Source organism: Lytechinus variegatus, chromosome 2 (assembly GCF_018143015.1).
Source record: "Lytechinus variegatus isolate NC3 chromosome 2, Lvar_3.0, whole genome shotgun sequence".
NCBI lineage: Eukaryota > Metazoa > Echinodermata > Echinoidea > Temnopleuroida > Toxopneustidae > Lytechinus > Lytechinus variegatus.
This window is the reverse complement of record NC_054741.1, coordinates 1,441,731-1,464,473: the sequence shown is the minus strand read 5'-3', so window position 1 is coordinate 1,464,473 and position 22,743 is coordinate 1,441,731. Positions and strand designations below refer to the sequence as shown.

At 35.3% G+C, this 22,743-nt stretch overlaps 1 protein-coding gene across 2 annotated transcripts in view; it reads right to left on the bottom strand.

Annotated features, from left to right (window-relative positions):
* Positions 1-3,064: 3,064 nt before the first annotated feature.
* The window catches only part of LOC121407026 (b(0,+)-type amino acid transporter 1-like), a 50,833-nt gene continuing 31,154 nt past the window's right edge, over positions 3,065-22,743 (bottom strand). For both annotated transcript variants that reach the window (XM_041597920.1, XM_041597921.1), the window contains exons 8-13: positions 22,220-22,343; positions 21,284-21,387; positions 17,707-17,803; positions 15,466-15,615; positions 13,034-13,202; positions 3,065-8,512 (exon numbers count right to left, since the gene is read on the bottom strand). In XM_041597920.1, the coding sequence (XP_041453854.1) occupies positions 8,436-8,512; positions 13,034-13,202; positions 15,466-15,615; positions 17,707-17,803; positions 21,284-21,387; positions 22,220-22,343 (721 nt within the window). In that variant the 3' untranslated portion in view covers positions 3,065-8,435. The remainder of the gene's footprint in view (positions 8,513-13,033; positions 13,203-15,465; positions 15,616-17,706; positions 17,804-21,283; positions 21,388-22,219; positions 22,344-22,743) is intronic.

Below are 22,743 nucleotides of genomic sequence, written 5' to 3'. Positions count from 1 at the left end.
GTTAAACGGGAAGTTCACCCTGAAGAAAACTTTGTCGTAAAAATAGCAGAAAAAATAGTAAAAAATATTGGTGAAGGTTTGAGGAAAATCTGTTAAGAGTAAGAAAGTTATTAGAGTTCAAAATTTGGGATTTGTGACGTCATAAACGAGCAGCTGCCCCATGTGTTATGTAATATAAAATGTATGAATTTCAAATTTTGTATGGTTCCTGATGACTTAATTTTGTTTTCTTTTCATGATCGGGTGTGAAATGATTTGTCTATTGATATACAAAAGTTACAGTGAAAACCATTTTCAATTTTCTGAGAAAATGACATTTCTTTGTTTTTTTACCATTCGCTATGTAGGAATGCTGCTCGCATATGACGTCACAAATCAAATAATTGAAATTCTAATAACTTTTTAATTATTTGATGAATTTTTCCCAAACCTTCGGCAATGTTTTTTATTATTTTTTCTGCTTTTTTACAATAAACTTTTTGTCAGGGTGAACTTCCCCTTTAAAGCCAAAAGATGTCTAACTTAACATAACTTACTCATGTACATCATCAGATACTCCAGCTGCTTAATCATATACCTATGATACTAATTTTCGTCTATTTACTCATTAAAAATATATCATTGCCTCATTTGTCATAATATATCCGAGGGGTGTTTCATTAAGCATATCGTTATTGATTTTCACTAATTTGCTCCAAGCCAATCAGATCAAAGGATTTCAGTAGCTTGTAACAATAGCTGTTATCTGATTCCATTGTACCTTGACATCTTGCAATCTCTTTCAATAATTCAGTTTGAAGCGAGGTATTTTCAAATTATTTCCAGGATCCAACTTAAGCTTAAGAGAGGGAATGGTATTCTACATCTGCATACCAGGTTTTTATACAGTGCCCTGTTCCACAAAAATGCAATTGATTTTACAATTAATCGTAACAGTACATCTAGGCACATCATGTACAAAGATACAATCAAATTGTTAAAATGGAACATACATCTCTAGATTACAGTCCAAAGAGTTTGATAAGAAATGTGAATATTTACAAGGAAATGATTTACACACTCAAATAAGTAGGCCTATATAAAACAGAGTGTTGGTATAAAGAACTGATACCCCCCCACAACGAAAGGAAAAGAGGCAGCCCAGTTGCAAAGAAGTAATCTCTGATAATGAAGAAAGAGAAAAGTCATTACATAGGAACCTCACAAAATGTGGAATCAATCAAATCTAAAAATTGTGACTTTATAGTTTATACTGAAGCAAGCTAATAAAAGAAAACAAATACTTTATGTATTTAATGTGGCATTCTGCCTACACTTCAAATGCAATGATGTGAAATGACAAAGACTATTATAGAAACGACATCTCAAGCCGACACACTTGGGTATTACATGAAACAGGGTGTCTGGGACATCTGCCACAGAACATTATCATAAGCCCTACGGCAAATCACAGTGGTTTAACCCCCATGACCTTACACAGGACAGAATTCACATTCAGCAGGAGAGTGATCACTATTCCCTCAAATTGGCAACAGGAGTATATCTGATTGCTAACAATCGGGTGTACGTTGTATAATGGGGTATTGCAAGTCAAGTTAGGTCTTAAAATCAATTACAAGTTTTTGAATTTAGTTGCAAATTAACAATTACTTGCTGGTGTGTTTCATGCATCAACAAAAATGAATTGATTTGCTCAGTTGGGGTGAAATTCATCTAATCACTTGTGCATTTGCAACTGAATAGGTTCTTGCAACTCCACCTCATACGAGTTCAAAAAAGTATGCAGGCTTTCATACTTGGAGGATTTAAATCCCAGTATGCAGCAAGTAAAAAACTTGAGAGCTTATTTCTACTCTGGGGTTGAAAATGAAGTACCTATCAGATATGAAACAACGCAGGTGCAGATGTGATATAGACCGTTTGCCTTTTGTAAACGTATCTAGTTACTTGGGTTTGATGTCCACTTAGTGTGCTAGTGCTGTTTGGCAAGGCATTTATCCTCATTTATCCTTTGTAGAGGACCTTAACCCTAAAAAGGTGAGGTATTCGCACCACCATGTCCGCGACCATCCCACTGCGCAATTTTTTTTTTACCGTGCCACTCACTGACTTTTACTTTGAAATCTTGTGCATCTTTTGAGAGAAAACTTATGATGCCCGGGTATGTGGTTCTGGAATTACGCAACATCTTGTAAGTGCATGTCAGACCCCAAACGTGATTCCGTGTACAAAGTCAATGTAAATTGTGTTTTCTCATTTAATTCATAGAGAAATTGTTATTTTCACTTTGCAAAGAAAAAAAAAGGTTGAAAAACAAAAAAATACATAAGCAATTCATAAAGCAATTAAATACATAAGGAATTCATTTTCAAACAAGATTTTTTTTCATTTGTAATTGTTAGCAATGTTATAAAGAATAACAGCAAAGATTTGCATTCTCGGGGCTTTTTTTATTCTTCTCTCAGTATTTACAAATGTTGATGTTTGAAATATGTAATGAGTCCATTATTTGTACTTTGTATAGATGACCAATTCAGCCATTTGGCTGCGACTCATGTTTTTAATAAACTTTAAATTGAAATTAAACTGAATTGAATTTTTCTTAGTTAATTAGAGCAAACAGTATGACCTATGGTAGGCCATCAATGCCAAAGGTGAAATTTACTTAGTTTCTTCTGAAGAAACAAATCAATTGACATTTCCATTTCAATGTCGTCATTTAGTGGAATTGATATTTTGAGTGAAACTGCACAAATCTCTTTTTAAAATGAGACTGTAACGGAGTGGTGTGGCGTGCAGTGGGCCTAAGTAAAGTGGGTTGGTCTTCAGACTGCAGCATATTACTCAGTGATATTGAATTACAAACCTATCGCTCTTAAGTTTGAATTATAGTAAACAAAATAACTACATGAAAACTGATATCAGTTTGGTGATTATATTCATTCTGTGCAATCTCTTCCATTGAAAATAAAGGATAAAGACTTTGAAATCTGAAGTTGAACAATTATGATCAATTCAACATACATCGCCACATTCAGGGATTTCCCCTTTTTGTCTGGTAGAAGCCATCTGCTTGCACTTCATTGTCTCTGAGCCTATTAACTCCACAAAGTCTCTCAAATGTGAAATAATAAAATTCTTTCCAACTTTTACCTCTTGAAATTAGTATCTATATTGAATTTACTTGTTTAAAAAGGAAGAGACATTTTTAAGCTTATTCATTATTCATTCAATTTCCTCTGCACTCGTGTAATTCTTTGCATGATGGATATGAATAAGTATGGATTTTACAATTTATCTATTTCAAATTTCTCTTCAGGGATTTCCCCCATTCTTTTACGGTAGAAAACCATCTGCTTCTGCTTCAATGTAGCGTACCGTACTGTACTCAACTTACTTCTCAAATTCTCAAGAGTTGGGGGGGGGGTGGAGAGCACACCTGCAAGGCTGTCTTACAAAGACTTGCAATTGATCTGGGTAGTTTCAAAAAGACTTATCATAACAACTCAGCCAATCAGGTTAAAGGATTTCAGTAGCTTATAACTAATAGTGATTAACTCCCTTGGATACATAAGTACTTTAATAGCAATCAAAAGAATTCTACACTAGAGATGAATTCACCGAAGCAATAGTCACGTATATTGTATTCCAAGTCAGAATGAAAGATAAATATTGAAGGGGAAATACAAGAAAACCACCCGCAGAATCCAAACTGACAATTTCCATTAATCATTTCCTCGTAACACCAAGACATTACAGGCAATGTAACTTTAAAGCTAACATGAACCAGCAGCCTGGTATTAAAGCACCACCTCAAGTCCTCTTCTACTCATACCTGACCAGGTTCATTACCCATAATGCAACACTCTGAGTAGTGTAGTCTTGTAATATAGACCCACTTGAATGATATCACACAAATTCACTATATTCCTATCACAGCAATACACAACAAAGTAGAAAAACAATTTTCCCTTTACAACATTTTACATGGAGTTTCATAAAAGAAATATTGAAGGCCAATGCGAGTGAAATGATTGCTAAATACATGCTTTTGAGAAAATAAATGGTAAGTAAATCTTGACTAATAGAGTGACCCTCAAAAATGTTTTTGAACAAATATTTGCAGTTCATATAATTGAAATTGTGATTAACTATCTAAAGGGCAAATAGTGGGGAACATTAAGGCTGAATACTCTATCTTTTGCTAAGAATTACTCCTATGTCATGAAAAAACTGTAAAATTTCACTTATCAACTATTTGAAAAGGAAATTCTAGAAGGATTAGAGAGGCTTTGCCTCTTAATACAAGCATTGGAATTTCTTTGGTGCTTTTCTCCTTAAATACTCGCAAAACTGAGAATTCTCAACAAAAATAATGGATTTCATTGGTGGGAAAATGGTATTGCACAATAAAGCCTTCAACTATCATTCTTTCAGATTTATACTTATCAAGAATTATTCTCTGCTTCAGAGAGATATCATCTCGGAATGAAATAAAGTGAAAGGATTTGACTTGTAAAATAAGTGATTGGAAAAATGCAAATCATTGCATAATAAAAGTAATAAGAAAATGACATGCTCAAATGTCAATAGGTGTTGCCACATAATTGTTCACAAGATAATTGGAAAATGTCACTGATCCATACGCATCAATCAAGAACGATTTGGGGAAGGACTGATGAACAGGATAAAGCTCTCTTTTTTTCTGATATGTATGTAGACCATTAATAATTCTGCTGTTATTTAATAATGTGATTAAATAAATTTGGCAAATGTCTAATGCTTTTTACAGATAACATTGGTCAGAAAGTGGGTAGCTGGATTTAAAAGGAAGTATGAGACTACCTGATTGATAAAAAAACAATGTATTTCAGTTCCAATTTTCTGCAAAATGAACATAGTAGAGTAGGATGTGATATGGTGGAAAAATTCAAGCATTGAGATTTCACTTTTTCATCATTCTAAATGCAACAATGCCTATGAATATAACAATATACAGTGTACAACTAATATTGTAGCACAAGAATATTTCATCTGTTTCAAATCATGCTATGGAAAAAAAAGGAGAAACCAACACTCAAATGTGTAGTATAAACGGTATGTACATCTTACATGCAGTTGTGAAAATTTCATATTCTATGACAGTTATTCATAAATGTATATTTATAAACAATTGCCTAATTTAATTCATTAATTATTCTGAAAATTGTACATAAATTAACTGGGTTTAATACTGTACACTAACCTTCGACATGCACCTCGCTCATGCCGAAAAGGCAGCACCTGCACCCAGTTATTAGTCTGCAGGCGTAGACCCAAAACAGCAACTTTAACGCATTTTACCATGTCTGGAAAGAAGACTATACTCCAACCTCTCTGTCTGTGACAAATAATAGAGTAGAACCAGCGACACTAAATGAGCGAACAGAGTCTCACTATTTCAGACTCTATATACTGCACTTTTTGAAAACGAAATGTCTGAGCCTGAAGACTACTAGGGTACATACACATCGGGTCGTTCTTAACCAAACTATTGTGATGGGAGATATTGCCCCTCTCTTGACTGGGAATGCATGTGCACTGATGTAAAAGACTTTCCAGTGTACTGTTAGGAACCAGGGGTCCTATCACAAAGCCTCGAAAACAATAATTGTAGTACAAAGTTTCATTCACCTACTGCATTGACCATGATATACCATCAATCGTAAAACCTCGACCATACGATCAATGGCTAGGCTTTGTGCTACCAAACTCAATGTATGAAAGTAAAACATTACATCAGGTAATGTACAATATACATCCTCAAGATAGATTGAAACAATTGATTCATAATCAACAACACCACACTCGCATAACTACCTTTATGAAACTAAAACATGAACGGATGGTTTTCATGCTTAAAATATATTTACAAAACAATGTATATCTATATAACGTGATACTGCTATCTGATCTGTTAACAAAAATTAAACAAGACATGTATGTAATACCATAGACCTATAAACAACGTTAAGCCTACATGTACAGCACAACAAATATTATATATCTATTTTTCATATATAGTTCTCAAAACAGGACCCTGTTAGACAAAAAGATAAAATCTATTGTATCTATTGTACAGTGAAGCTTAACTTTTGTCTATGGCAAAAGACGGACAAAATTTCAACTGATTGTTTATCAGTATTTGCCGTGTTCAGATGAAGGCAACTTTAACAAGGTCGTGGGAACTTACCACGACCTCTTCCTCTAACAAAGATATTCTTGACTTTTTCCAGTATGATCTCGCTAATAGTATTAGTTGGTGAGAGTATGTTGCATGGGCAGACAAGATCTTGGAGTGTCAACAAATTTTTGTCTAGATTAGCAACCCTATGATGTCTGGAAGTTACACAAACCCTCCACGGTGATCCCCACGAAGGCTGTGGTGAATTGGCCGGAGTTTCTTCCCAAAACCATCGTGTGGACTCAGGGTCGTAGTAACATGAATATCATTGGAATTTTAGTTGCTGTGCCATAGATTTTTACTCCGACTTGTAAATTACGTCTGAACATGGCTATTATCTCCTTACCGGGCCTAGTATTGATTGCAGCACAAGAAAATGGCATGGAAATAAACCATGACCTATTATATCTATGAACTATTCTATTCATTTTTACTCAATAATAAATAAGTTTACAAAAAAATATGTTATTTCAAATTTTCTCAAGGTCTTTCTTGAATGGTCTCTTTGAATGATGGTATACAGGGCAGAACAATAATACCAAAGTCTTGTAAAGATGACTTCCTTCTTACTATAACGATTTTAAAACACTATCGTCTCAACTGAAGAGAATATATTTCACAATATATGTTATATTTCATCATTAGGCTACTATGATATCTATATATCTGCCACCTCTAGTATCAGTTCCACATATTCCTTAGGAATATATTATGAGTTAAAATCGAAAAACGAGAACAGAAAATATATACATAAAGAATATTGTTGGATGACATACAAGCATGTATATCCTACTGTATTTTTTTAAATACCTCTTTTTACTATTTTATAGGTTATCATGAGTTGGGGAATAGAAATTCAGGAGAATAGGTCTTTGGATATCACACACAGATATTTAAAGTGAATTGAAATTTAATTCACTGGAAAGGAAAGTAAAATAAAATAAGTTCAAAAAAGCCCCCCAAAGCAACAATACAAAACTTTAACCTGTCACACTTTCTCCTTTAAATCTTTAAATCTCCTTTCCTCATTGAAAAGGAAGACAAATATAAACAGATGAAACATGAAGAAGAGCACATGGTATGCAACAGCTTACATCTATCACATATATTATTTACTCAAATTCTTCTTTTTCTTGCAAAATCTTGTAACCTGCTATAAGGCCTCATCTCATCAGAACTAGTCCGGGTCACAAGAGTCCCATGACATATCAATTCACAGGCAATCCCAAAGCGATGTAATATATCTTTTGGTAATAATCTTGCTTACTAGTCACATACATCATGAATGATTATGTTGAAGATTTTCTTCAGAATAGAATGTCAATAAATCATTTGTATTGTTTTTAGCCTAACCTTACCAGACCTGGTAGGAACTTGAGCTTGAATATTTTCTTTAATTAATAAATTTACCATTACTGCAAAAAGGAAGCTAACTCATTGACTATTGAATTTTGTAACCTTTATATGCTTTCTTAGTGGACGGTCTTGTTTTAGTAGACAATGTTAAAATATGCAAGCTTCATCTGTCGAGCTGCTGTTGCGTAATTCAGTGACCAATGTTTAAAATGAAATCAACGTGCCCTTCGTTTAGGAATCAATCTTTACAATTAGGTCCGTTGGAGACGACCTACAGTCATCGGTCATCTGGTCTATCAAATTTCAGTACAAAACCTGAAACCAGCCTATTTCTTGCTCAGTTCAGTTTCCACTGAAATCCACCAAAGCGATAATCGTTAATACTGACATGATGCATCCAAGTCAACTCGACACGGGAAGTTCTTGAAGATCTCTTGAAGGACTCTCTGACACGCAATGCCATGTTAACGACCATCAATTGATGCACTGATGATGGGCCTACTTCAATCATTCTCTTTCAAGCCAGATTTCTCATCAATTATATTCACTTCTAATTCATAATCTAATACTCTTCTCCTTCTTGTAAAAATAAATAAAATCTTCTTAAAGTTAATTAAGTGGTTAAATTGACTAGTGGCTCAACCCAGAAGGATGAGTATATAAGTTTATTTACAAATAATTCAACAATTGGGCACACCATGCATGTTGGCTGATATCATAATATCTGATGAGATGTAGTATATTATAAATGGTGTTTTTATAGACAGTCATTTCCAACTGCCATCTTTGATTGCAGTCTATCTTTAAATACATTCCAATGAAGTCTGTGGTATCAATGATGACCTCACAGCTAGATTCATTTAGCCAATGATGATGATCGCTTGGCGGTGGGAACGACTTTGAACAGCTTCTGCACCCGCAGCGTAAAGGCATCTGCATTTTTTTTTTAATGAAAAAGAGAAAGACAATTTTGTAATCAAATTCAAAATAAGTTAAATGAAAATATACTGAAGTTATTAGTGAGTTGCATACAAAAAAAGAAGAGAAAGAAGTTGAAATAAAAGACAAAATCAAGACAGAAATATGTTTCCGAAGTAATCTAAAATCATCCACTGTTTACATGTAGGTGTTGGGAGTATTGGGAGGCAATCTGAATTGTTCTTCAAACTCCAACACCAAACTTGAAATTATCCAGTGATTATGTGTTGAAGCATTGAAAGGTAATATGAATTGTTCTTCAACACCAACAAACACCAACACCTGCAACAACACCGAAAGTGAACAACTCACTGTACCAAATAAATCATTGTATTCATTTAAGATCTTTTTCTTTTAATTTCACTTAAAATAATTATTTTGGGGGATTTTTCTTATATTGAACGATTAAAATAATCTGTATTTAGTGCCTGAGTGAGCATTTTTCCCTCTATAACATGTGATCTACTAGGTTGACTCAAGTTTGATTTCATCAATACTATGAGAATATTAACAAATGTGTTTATAAAACTTTGAAAGCAAAAATATTTTTCAAATTGTTTTATTGTTACCATTGGATTAGTCAATCACTTCTCTACTTAAAAGTTCTTATTTCAACAGCCAACATAAATGTGTTTTATACCCATTGGTAAACACGCTGAACAAATCAACATTACTTCATTTCCTTGTTTCTGTTAAACATTACTTTTTCAATACCATCTTCCTTCATTGTAAAGCATCACAAAACATAGTACTTGAATGTAGGGTTGATTATTACGACTGATTCCATTCATCATTATGTACAAATCAAGCATACTGATCAACTATACGATCAATCCCTAAGCTTTGTGACACCGCCTCAAGGATTATAAACTTGTGACCAATAGGAAATGTCAACTGATACACAACAGTATCCTGAATGCAATCGATCCTAGACTTGCTTCTCATCGCAACCAAAAATAGTCATGAAATGCGAAACCTGGACGAAAACCATTCTGTGAAGGGAATCCCCCTACTGTGAATCGAAGACATTTTATCATGGTATTTCTACTTCATTATTTCCTTCTTTGTTTTGTACATGTCTCGAGGAAGAGGTCAATAGGACATAAACCATATTGATGTTCATATTAGTCTTGTCATATTTGTATCCCAAATGCAGCCATGATGTAATTAACACAAATACTTTGAAATCATATTTCATTCAAACTCGTTTGTGTTATTTTTCTAGTTTATTCACACGCTCCTTTAATTCATTACCTCCAGAAAATTAAAAGTGTGATTAATACACTTTTAAATAACTTTAAAAAGATTTCTAAATTCCATTAAAAAATAATGATCAATCTGCTAATTTGATTTTAAAGATAAATTCCAGTTTTGGTAACGATCTCAAAATGACTTTTTACAGAATCTAATATAATGACCACCCACGTGGCTGTTTGTATGAATAAAAAATATGTGCCAAAGGATTCTGGAAGAAATTGTGTAATTGCTGAGAAATAAGCAAAATAAGCGCGAATTCTGTCACTTCCGTCGGGTCTTTATTCCAGCAATAATAATACACTGTCCCAGGTGTGCCTATCTGTGTTGGTGATCTTCAGTATGAACATTTTGCAGCGTAGATTTCAAGATTTCACAAAGTTCAGTTAATGTAACTGTACCAGGTCTAGATCTTCGATGATAAACTGACAATTAAGCCTTGTTTTACAGACTTTCTCATGAAATCAGTGTTTAATGCAACTACTGGCATTTCTCTTTAATGAGAAAATATTGAAAATCACAATTTTCAGGTACTTTTGATAAAACTTTCCTTTCCTGTGGTGCATTAACAAAGCAATATGAAGTTATTCCAATTATATACCTTAAATCTTGCCTTAATTTTAGACTCCTGTTCTTACATTAAAATGTTAGGATTGTATAGTGACCATATTATCATACCCACTGCCCTCTCTTAATAAAATGTCATCATTCTGTTAAATAACATTCATCCAAACACACTTATCTTATAGATTTAGTATATATACTAATAATGCATTCTTACTTTTTTTTAAATACTATTTCATGCTAGAATTATCTTGAAATACAATTATGCAACAATTTTGAGGATTCAATCATATGCTATGCAGTGAAGATCTTAGGGGAAGGCAATCTCCCCCCCTCCCCCCAAGCGTGAAAAGAATAAAAACACCCCAGGACTATTAGGGTCAATGGAAAAATGATAAACTAATAGAGCTCTACAAATTCTAGATCTAACAGAGTAATTTAATATCAGTGAGATACACTATTGGTAGAGGGCAATTGGCCAGTTATACACTGGATTATATATTTCGAATAATATTTAAAAAAGGAAAAAGGAAATACAATGGTTTATTAAAAATCCATTGTTGGCTCCTGGCCACAGAAAATTCCAGGAATCATTTCATCATAAATATCTGGAAAGATGTGATCTTTAAAAATGTAATTTCTTCCGTATTTGATTCTCTGAATTGTCAATTGGCTCTGAGCATTCTTTTTTTTTTAATCAAACTTATTACCTCTATAGCCATTTCCCCATACTTTGTGTTTAAAGTGGATAGTGCAAGGAAATCCCAACAAGACAAAGCCCTCAACAATCTCTCCTTGTCCAAAGACTCCCCTCATGTTTAAAGATTTATGACCAATCTTACAATCGATTATAAATATTGGTTATATTTATGACTGATGTCACTTCCATACCTGCCAACATTTAGAAATGGAGAATCTGGAAACCCATGGCCGGGGGTTCAAGGGCAGAGCCCCATGAAGTTCATGAATTTTAGCAACTTTAACTCCAAAAAGATGGCTATATGAGATGTATTGAGGGCAGCGGTGTGGTGGGGGGGGACGAGGCCATGAATTTTTCCTCACATAAAATTTCAGAAATAATAATAATGATAATAATAAAGGTATATTTACCCAGGGTAGCCACTTCAGTTCCGAAAACTGTTCTCCCAGCGGGCCCTGCTATTATTACCCGGCTAAGCTAGGCTACCTTCTCGGTGCACACAGCTTTTTTTGAGGAATTACTTCCTGCCGTGTCACAGTGTCCCAATTTTAGGCCATTTTGAAAGTTAAAAATCAAGACAATCAATAGGTCTGCAAAAATAATATCGTTTTTCCAGCAAGATAAAGAGTTGCCAACAATCTTACAATCAATTGTTATTCTTGGTCAGTGCTTGCAATAGAAAAAAAATCACTGATATCGATCATACGATTGTTTTCAAGTATATCAAGAGTTCAAATAAATTTTGTAATTGATTGATCAATTGGTCAGACTTATGACTGACATCAATCATTATAATGTATCAAAAAGGGGGTAAGACAAAGGAATCGATCTTATCAATTGTAACTTTGGGCCATTGTTTGCATAATACAGGGTGTGATCTAACTCTTCCCATGTTACATCGATTTTGAGGCGAAAATAATCAAAATCCGTCTTGCATCTCAACGTTTCATGCAAAAGTGTTCACAACGCGAAAACTTTAAAAGAAGTCGACATGTCATTTCTTGGCTTTTTTTCTTTGGAGTCTCGCACTACTTTTGAGACAAAATTTACGAAGTTCTGATGTAACAATTTGTGAGAGCATGTAAGACTCAAAATCAAATAATAATTCATTCAAATATTTTTGTCAGATAATTACTTATAAGAAGAGAGTGGAGCATGGTATTTAATTTCTATTGTTTTTGAAATTTGCAAATAGTTGGATATTTCGCTTGGTGATTTTCACAGAGTGACACACAAACACACATATAACATTGGATGAATCCATACGAATCAGTTTTTTCTCTCTCTCTCTCTTCAGTCAAACTAAAGTCACCCTTAAGTTACACTTGTGACTTAAAATGCTGGAGCTTCATGTTTTCATTTTGTCAAATATACATATTACTCCTATTCTTAATTCACTGCACTTGCATCTTATCAAGATCCGATAACTTTAACCGTTTTGTTGCTCGCCTTTCATTGCATTCATGGATCAGTGCCCCAATACAATCTTCCTTTAATCAATAATGACAGACTAACTTGGTTTCTAACTTTTAAACATCTGGTTCACTTATGGTTAAAAAAGTTTCAAAAACTTGAGGAAAAAGATTCTTTGCTCATGCATGCCCCATACTGTGTAATAGACTTCCTGAAGACATCAAAAATTGTATCTCTGTTGAGTCCTTCAAAATGTTCTTAAAACCTTTCTTTTCACCTAATTTCTTAATGCGCAATGAGCACTCCACAGAGTGTATTTGGCGCTTCATAAGTCACACTTATCATCATCATCATCATCATCAGTATCGTCATTATTGTCGTCGTCTTCATCATCATCATTATCATCACCACCACCACCATCGCCACCACCATCAACATCATCATCATCATCATCAGCATTATGATAATTATGATTATCAATGTTATTACTTGTGAAACAGTCTCATGCAGAACAAGACGAGAAAAGATCAGTTTTATCAGCTTACCCATAAATTTAGGTGAGTATCTGTACTTGATGAAGGGAAAATAGAAAATCAATCCAGCAATGATGAAAAGGAAGGCATAGAGGAACTCTATTAAAGGCTCGTTGATGATTGGCGCAATCACCAGGTAAATTGACGCTATGACGAAGATGATGGGGCAAATAATAGGCACCTGAAAGGAAGGAAGCGTTAATAAAACATTCATTAAAATCTGTTACAGTTAATAATTGAGAAATGATATGGTAATGATGTAACGCAAAGAACAGAATTGAACTAGTGTGAGAATGAGAAATGAGTGAAATTTGCAGTAAAGATGCTTTGTGTCTTGATTACTGTCTTCCTGCTAAAAGATGCAGCAAAGACACTTGGTAGGGTGTCTACATCATACTTTATAAATTCATTCATTTATTCTATTGTTCATCATTTATTCATTATTCATGTCTGCATCTTTTGAATTATTTTCATTCAAAGAATGGCAGTTGCAACAGTCTATTGCTTTTCCATCATAAAGGAGTTTGGATTTAAAATTGCTCAAGTTGGCAAGTATTCCTCTCTTGAAGTTGATAATACATTGGTGCTCTTCAATAAGAAATTCATCATAACTATCAAGTCACTTGGAGAGGAATTACAGTTGAATGTCACCTGGTGGCTTACTAACAACCCAAGACATTTCCTTGAAATATCAAATAAAACCTCATCAAATGATATCAATTCACACATTACATAGACTCAAGTCACTCAACTGACAATTATAAACACCTCCCTCTGTGGTGAGAAACATTACAGCTTTGAATGAACTATCGTCGTACCACGATATGTTTAAGTAATAACACTGGAGCACAGTCCACAAAAAATAATGCCCTCTGTTGGTGAATGTGAGTATAATGTATGTTTAGAGATTGGTCCTACTATTTCATGAATGTAATGACAGTTTTGTCCACAACTGTATGCAATGAATTTATCCCAGTAAGAACACTAGAATAAACTAAATTTGTCAAAAAAGCAAATAAAAAAAAGATCTAAATAGGAGAGACAGATTCAGAGCCACAATACTTGGAAAAGTATTGCATTGTTAAACAATATTCAAATTCAAGAGTACATTACCTTTAACAAGATGAAAAGAGACAATTCACTTTACAAAGCTAAGATGATTTTTTTCTATATCATTAAGGACAAAACAAATAAAACCTTGTAAACAATAACAATTTTGTAAGATAAAATTTCTACTGCATCCATTGTCTTTGGATGGCTTGGTCAAATGTGACTGGGGCAAGAAACTATGAACAAGTGGAATGCCTCTGGCCGTCTCACCTGCGTCACGCGGCTCAATATAGCAGCAGTGCTGACTTTGAATACTACTCTAACTCGCACAAGATGTTCAGTGATACATGGTTACTCTTATGTCCACTTTTTATGAACTAGACCAATAAACTTACAGAGATATGATGGTTATTCAACAAAAAACCCCAACATGGCCAAAGTTCACTGACCTTACATGACCTTTGACCTTGATCATGTGACCTGAAACTCGCACAGGATGTTCATTGATACTTGATTACTCTTATGTACAAGTTTCATGAATCAGATCCATAAACTTTCAAAGTTATGATGGTAATTCAACAGATACATCCAATTCAGAGAAAGTTCATTGACCTTTGACCTTGGTCATGTGACCTGAAACGCGCACAGGATGTTCAGTGATACTTGATTACTCTAATGTCCAAGTTTAATGAACTAGACCAATAAACTTTCAAAGTTATGATGGTAATTCAACAGACACCCCTGATTCGGCCAAAGTTCATTGACCCTAAATGACCTTTGACCTTAATCATTAGACCTGAAACTCGCACAAAATGTTCAGTGATGTTTGATTACTATTATGTCCAAGTTTCATGAACTAGGTCCATATACTTTCTAAGTTATGACGTCATTTCAAAAACTTAACCTCAGGTTAAGATTTCGATGTTGATTCCTCCAACATGGTCTAAGTTCATTGACCCTAAATGACCTTTGACCTTGGTCATGTGACATGAAACTCTAATAGGATGTTCAGTAATACTTGATTAACCTTATGGCCAAGTTTTATTAACTAGGTCCATATACTTTCTAAGTTATGACGTCATTTCAAAAACTTAACCTCAGGTTAAGATTTGATGTTGACGCCGCCGTCGCCGTCGGAAAAGCGGCGCCTATAGTCTCACTCTGCTTCGCAGGTGAGACAAAAATGAGCATGGTATAATAGTTACAAGCACTATCACACCATGCTCATCTTCTATTTATTATTAGTACTATTCTCTAATCCTCATTACAAACATAATTTTCTGCATAGTTTTTATATAATATTCCTAAAAACTGACTCAAAATTTAGGTGGAATTTGCCTGTCATTTACTACCTGGCTGGGTTACCACCTTAGTGGATGATTACTGAATCTTACCTTAAAGGGTCTTTTTAAATCAGGGTATTTAAACCTCCAATATAGTAAGCCAGAGACCGTGGCTGAGTAGAAGAACCACGTAGCAAAACTGAAGTAGTTGATTAGCGTATCAAAGTCACCAGGGATTAACATCAGAACTGCTATGGTACTCTGCAAAGAACAAACAACAAAATATAATAAATTCATGTTTTTGAGATTTGAGTGTAAGAATGATAAGATGATAATAATATTCCCATTATCAATTTTTACCAAAGAATGATAAGATGATAATCAATAATATTCCCATTATTGAATTTTACCAAAATGATTTCCTGGCTTTTAAAGGAAATTATCAGAGAATACCTATTGTCAACAGTGGAAACGACCATTGTGAGCTTGAAATTCTTTACATACTATTCAGAAAGCATGGGTGGAAAGCATTCATGCAATTCTCAAGTACTCTTGGCTCAGATAGGCATGTCCAGAGACTATGATCTACTGCGAGCTGAAGAAGGCAAGTGCTCTCATGGAGGTCAGAGGGTGCAATTCAAAGACACACTAAAAGTATCCCGAAATGCTGTAGAATCAAACCACAGCTGTCAGCTGTTAATTTTGACAAGAGGGGAAGGGACAATGAGCCACCGCCCAAAACCACCATATCAAACCAGGTAAAACCTACATGTAGCAAGAGTGATTGAGGGAGATTAGATTTAATAAGTGCCAGGTGCCATCCGGTTTATTAATCAGTCAATAATTATCTTTTAGTGGTACTTGACCTTCATGCAGTGATCATTTAAACATGGAAATTCATACAAGCTTTAAAACATGCTTTACAATCCTGGGGTGGTATTCTGAGATCCATTTTATCTCAGATGAAATAAAATATTTTATCACCGTTAAAATCAGTGAGATAAAATACCCTTAAAATCTCTCCGAATTGGTATTCTGAGAACAATTTTATCTTCATTTTATCTCTGTACGACACACCTACTTTTTAATCAATATCGAATTAGAAACGCGCTTTTATAGCTCTCTCGTGTCACTCAACCAATTAAAATCCATTCGGCCAGGTGTGTCAAAGGGGACAGATTGCGTTAATTTATTGACTTAAAATACGCTTACGCGTCTAGTTACAGAGATTTCTTTTTAACAAAAAGGACAATACTCTCATCTTTTTTCGAAGTCTCCATCGCATCTTTTCAAGCATCATTTCAAAGGCAATATTAGTCAAGAAATATCCTATGGAATACTTTCTGATTGTACAGGAATAATGTTAAGGTGCTATTCTCAATAAATCTATATTTTTTCTTCATTTTCATGTCAAAATTTGGGGTTAATTCACCTAGAAATATTGGTGAAATCAACGTTGCGGAGATAAAATAGCCCCTACCCTCTTTTAAGTTTTCCTCAAAGTAACATGAGCGCAAGCACATCATCCGCGTTGCAATACCCAGATACGCGATGGGTATGTCTACGCAAGCACTGTTCTATTGCGTATCATCTATAGTTACGCAAGATAAAATTGAAAATTTTATCTCGGAGATAAAATGTCATCTCAGAATACCAATTTCATTTTAAGAGACAAAATAAAATATTTTAAAGATAAAATGACCTCAGAATACCGCCCCTGGATATTAGTTAATTCCATAGACGTGTGGACTAAAATCTTGTTTAGTCTGGGGCATTGGCGGCGGAAGCCTAAAAATTTAGAGGGGGGGTCCACCTGTGAAATTTTGGGATGGAGACAGGTAACAAATTTGACAAGCAAATAAAGAAAAATATGTTATTAACATAAATTTTAGGGGGATCACCAAAAAAAAAGGTTATCAACAAAAAATTAGGGGGGTTCATCCCCCATCTCAAATTTAGGGGGAGACAGGTTCCCCCCCTCCCATGGTCTGGGGTTAAACATAGACTTAATTATCAGAAAACCAACAATTGATTTGAAATCATCATACATTTTGTGATGAAAATCACTGTTTAAAACTGTAGGTGGCAACTTATTATAAACTTTGTTCTTGATTCATTAAATTTGACCTGTGTTATATCCGTATTTCATGCTTTATAAATATGAAAATGAAAAGAAGATTAATGATTGTTGCCAGTTTAAAGAGCATAAAGAGAATACTAATTTTGACCTTACCAGAGGTCTGCACGTCTATGGGTTACAGATACCTGTAAAAATGTGTTTAAAAATGGGATAGACAGAAAGATGGATGTTCTAATTTTAGTACCAAGGATTCAACATTTCATTTTACTTACCGTGGTAATAAGTGAAATGCTAGGGGTGTACTTGTCCATGTGAATGAAGGCCAGTACTTGAGGAAGATGGCCTTCTTTACCAGCAGCATATGGTAATCTAATGGAGAGAAAGGAGAATGAGAGAGAAAGAGGGGGGAGGGGTAGGAGGATGGAGTGAGTGGGTATAGAGAGAGATAAAGAGCAACAGAGACAGAAAGGGAGAGAGAAAGACAACAGAAACAGACAAAGACCAAACGAGATCGAGCATAGAAAGAGAGGGAGTGGGGGGAGGGAGGGTAAGTGGGGGAGGGGAGGGAGGGAGAGTAAGTGGGGGAGGGGAGGGAGGGAGAGTAAGTGGGGGAGGGGAGGGGAGGGAGGGAGGGTAAGTGGGGGAGGGGAGGGGAGGGAGGGAGGGTAAGTGGGGGAGGGGAGGGAGGGAGAGTAAGAGGGGGAGGGGAGGGAGGGAGAGTAAGTGGGGGAGGGGAGGGAGGGTAAGTGGGGGAGGGGAGGGAGGGTAAGTGGGGAGGGGAGGGAGGGAGAGTAAGTGGGGGAGGGGAGGGGAGGGAGGGTAAGTGGGGGAGGGGAGGGAGGGAGAGTTAGTGGGGGAGGGGAGGGAGGGAGAGTAAGTGGGGGAGGGGAGGGAGGGAGAGTAAGTGGGGGAGGGGAGGGAGGGAGAGTAGGTGGGGGAGGGGAGGGGAGGGAGGGAGGGTAAGTGGGGGAGGGGAGGGAGGGAGAGTAAGTGGGGGAGGGGAGGGAGGGAGAGTAAGTGGGGGAGGGGAGGGAGGGAGGGTAAGTGGGGGAGGGAGGGAGAGTAAGTGGGGGAGGGAGGGGGAGAGTAAGTGGGGGAGGGGAGGGGAGGGAGGGAGGGTAAGTGGGGGAGGGGAGGGGAGGGAGGGAGGGTAAGTGGGGGAGGGGAGGGAGGGTAAGTGGGGGAGGAGGACAAGGGAAGAAAGAATGGGAGAGTGGGAAGGAAGGGGGGAGAATTCAAGAGAAGAAAAGGAGACAGACGGGAAGGGAGGGAGGGGAAGGGAAGGAAGGTAGAAAAGACAGATGACAAGGGAGAAGGTGAAAGTGAATATGAGAGGAAGAAAGAAGGGAATGGTGTGAGAGAGAGGAGGGGGATGAAAAAACATGTAAGAGAAGAAATTAGAAAAAGGAGTGGGGGGAATAGAACAAATACAGCAAAACAAAATATTAAAACAATTCTGAATACAGTAAAAAAATAAACTAATAATGAAATAACACAATCAATTAATTTCCTATACATATTATTCTTTACTTTATAAAAAATGCAGGATTTTTTTTCCTATTTATTGTCGAATTTCTATCTTTCAGCATAAAATTGCATTTCTTCCTTTAATTTCCAATATGCATCAAATTCACAAAGAGCATATCAAAATAAAACATACAAAATCTATAGTATTTCAAAGACATCATATTATGACCTAGAACAATGCGATCACTCACAAGACCTAAATTGATAATCAGTTTGCTTGTTTGTCTTTGGTTACAACACAGTCGGTAGATCCCACAACAATGGAAGCAAGATACACACATCAAGGACAAAATAATGTAAATTTAATTCAAAGCTTTCATGGAAAGTATCATCTCTCACATAATTCCTATAATCCCTCCATCGAAGAAATGGTGAATGATGTTTTCTGATCACAGCTGGAGGGTTAGTGGATTTGCTGGTATGGGGATTATTGAATCAATTAATGATGCGGTTTGCTTGGTAACAATGGAAACAATGTGCTTGCCAATTATGTCTGATAATATTTAGAAATATATTGTGGGGCAGGGAATTCTTACTGATGATTGTATTTGTTATCCAGAACTATCTAACTAAAAAGGGAGTTTATTTTATTCAATAGTAAGAAAGAATCAGTATTTCTCATAGATGTGTGTAGTGTCAAACATTAAAATAGCAGTAAAATCTAAAGAAAGAAAAGCTCAGGGCAGTAAAATTTTTATTTTCCCCTCTAAATTCAGAAAGTTGAGGTATGGTTTCTAAGAGCTATTGTTGGGAAGAGGGAGAAAACATAACATTAACTTTGAAATCTTGCTGGCTGCCAGTCTCGTAGAAAAGCACTCAATTAAAATCACACCATGCTAATAAACCACTCAATAAAACAGATCAAATTCGTTAACTACCCAATAAAGCAAGGCATAAAAGGTGTAGAATGAATACTCAAACCCAATGATTTCAACATTAATAAAAAGAAAATTGGAGATATGCGCTTTATAGTATTAAAGGGATTGTTTGACTTCATTCAAGATCTAAATATATTCTTTTTCTTGCAGCTAATGCTGTGATCGTAATTGCAAACATGACATGAATCATCTGAGAATTTGAAACCAATCTGTCCCTAAATTGCTGTGATATTGAGGACTATAGTCACAAGTGTCCATTAGTCTGCAGGCACAGACCCTATTGAAAGTCTGATTACCAATTGGGTCTCCATGCAAAGACTATCACGTACAAAACTTGCTGTTTCAATTCAAGACCAAGCGAGAGAGCCTTCGATACACAGGACATTAATATGCTGCACATTCAGACCCTTAACTTGAGTGAAACGTTTGCACAGCAGACTAAGTGTCCATATGGATGCTTATTAAGATTACACTGGAGTCTACTCAGGGAAAATAATCACCCTTTTACGTATTGCTAAAACATGAACTGATGCTTATGAAATATGATTTGAAGGGTTTCCACTTGAAAGACTATTGCATCCACGCACAACATGCAGTGTCCCACACCTCAGATTTCTTGCAAACGTCCACAAAATTTAATACTCAATCTCTTTAATGATTACTATTGGGATTTAGCTCTTTATTGAAATATTTCTTTTTCATGACCTGTACGTAAATATTTAACCAATCCAATATATTCAGGTTCATGCATCTGTCAAGTATGTGTGATGACCTAGTACTATAAATAATTCATAAAGCTTCATGATCCCACTCTTCAATGAATAGTGGATGAATAAAACAAGCCCAAGAATGTTGACATGCCTTTAACCCAATGAAATAGAATGCTAAATGAAAGTGAACAGACTGATGTCTCATATTTCTTGCTTCTTGTTTCAGAAAAAAACACTTCCTCTGATTTTAATTTTAGATGAATGAGATGAATTATATTGCAGGTTTACGATAATTCAGAAGACTACCCAAATATTTGTTTTAAACTTGCTTTAGAATAAAAGAACATTGCCAAAGTTTGGGGGTCTTTCAAATACAGTAGCATCAGGTAGATTAAAGGAAATTTCAATTCTATCTATAATTCTAAGTTTAATTATATTTCTGATTTATTATCAATATACAAAAGTTAAGGAATATCAAATATTTTAACATAAAAATAAAGTAATCAAGACAAACCCCCCCCCACTAATTTGACTAAAGGTTCATGAACTTTGCAGCCTTGATTACGCTAAGGCTTATCAATACAGGAAAAAATCATACAACATACTTTTCTCCTGAAAAAAGTGTATCACAAGTATTAACTGTAAAGGTGCACTGTAAGAGAAATCTGATCATTTTATATTGAAGAAAATTATTATTATTAGATTTCCTTTCTAGTTTGACTGTTTGAACCTACCTTCCAGATGCAAATAAATTGCCATTAGCAGAGCCGAACGTTGAGAAGCAAACAAAGATTGGTATGATAAAGGCCATGGGTCCAAGCGTACGCTCAGCAAAGGTCTGTAAACATGAAATACTTTCATTTTAAAATGCTAATTCATGAAAATTATACGGGACTCTGTTACAAGAGGTGCAAATAAATTCATGTTTGATTGAACTTTTTAAATAATATGGTTTCCCCATAGATTGAAGGCCATGGGAACGAACAGACATGAAGTGTTGATAATACTGGTAAGCGAAAACAAGACACCAAATTAAATAAATACTTTTCGTTAAAACCAAAATCACTCGAGTATTTTCACTAATGAAAAGGCAGACCAAAAACAAAGAATATAAATAAATACTGTATTGTGTTACCATGAATGAGGTTCACTACTAATGACCATTGTTAATGATAAAACAACATATTTCCATCAACATCACCAAATACTTTTCATTTTTAAAACAGTTTTCAGTATTAAAGTGACTGAAAGTCAAATCAAAATTAATCTTGGGTTCCCTTTAAAAAAATTATAAAACTAGTTATCTCCTAATAGAAGATGCAAGTTAATGATGCTTTAATTTTTTATGCTCTTTTAAATTCTTTTCATCTATTTCATAATTATCACAACTTTGTGACTGTGTTAACAGGGCTAAGCGGGCAATAAGAATCAAGGTTCCTGATGAAGATATCATACCAGCAAAGTTATCACAATTGCATCTAATATGAAATAGGCTCCTTGACTAGCATTGGATGGTCTAATAAGGCCCAGTCTTGACTCCATCTATTAAATAGTCTCCTGGATCATCAATTGATGGTCTAATAAGGCCTATCTATGAAATAGGCTCCTGGACCAGCAATGGATGGTCTAATAAGGCCTAGTCTTGACTCTATCTGTGGTTTAGGACTTACCACTGCTACTGCATTGGAGGTCAGAAGCTCTTGAGGTGACATCACTGTGAAGTAAGCCACATTGACAAGGAGATAGAAGAGTGCTACCAGAGGAATACCGATAGCGATGGCAAGAGGCAGGTTTCTAAAAAAAATCAATTAACAAAGAAGACACAGGTTTCATTTAGGATCTACTGGCCTGTATTCTGTACAAGAGTTTGATTCAAACACTGGTCCCAAGTTGTTGTTTTAAAGACCCACACCACTAAAAGTTAAATTGATATATGAAATGTATAAGCTACATAGTACAGCAATGCATAGTACTTGGCTGGTATCAAAGCATAGAAAAAATGCACAAAGCTTGCACTGCTGTGTTTTGTAGGTAATAAGCTTTTGATTGGTATATCATTTGTCAATTTCATTTTTTTACACAAATCTCCATCATTGCAGGCTCAGCACAACTAACACTTCAGTCAGTAATAACTGTCTGATAATAATAGCTAAAATAGTATCCTAAATAATAGAGGCATTGGGAAAGAACAAAA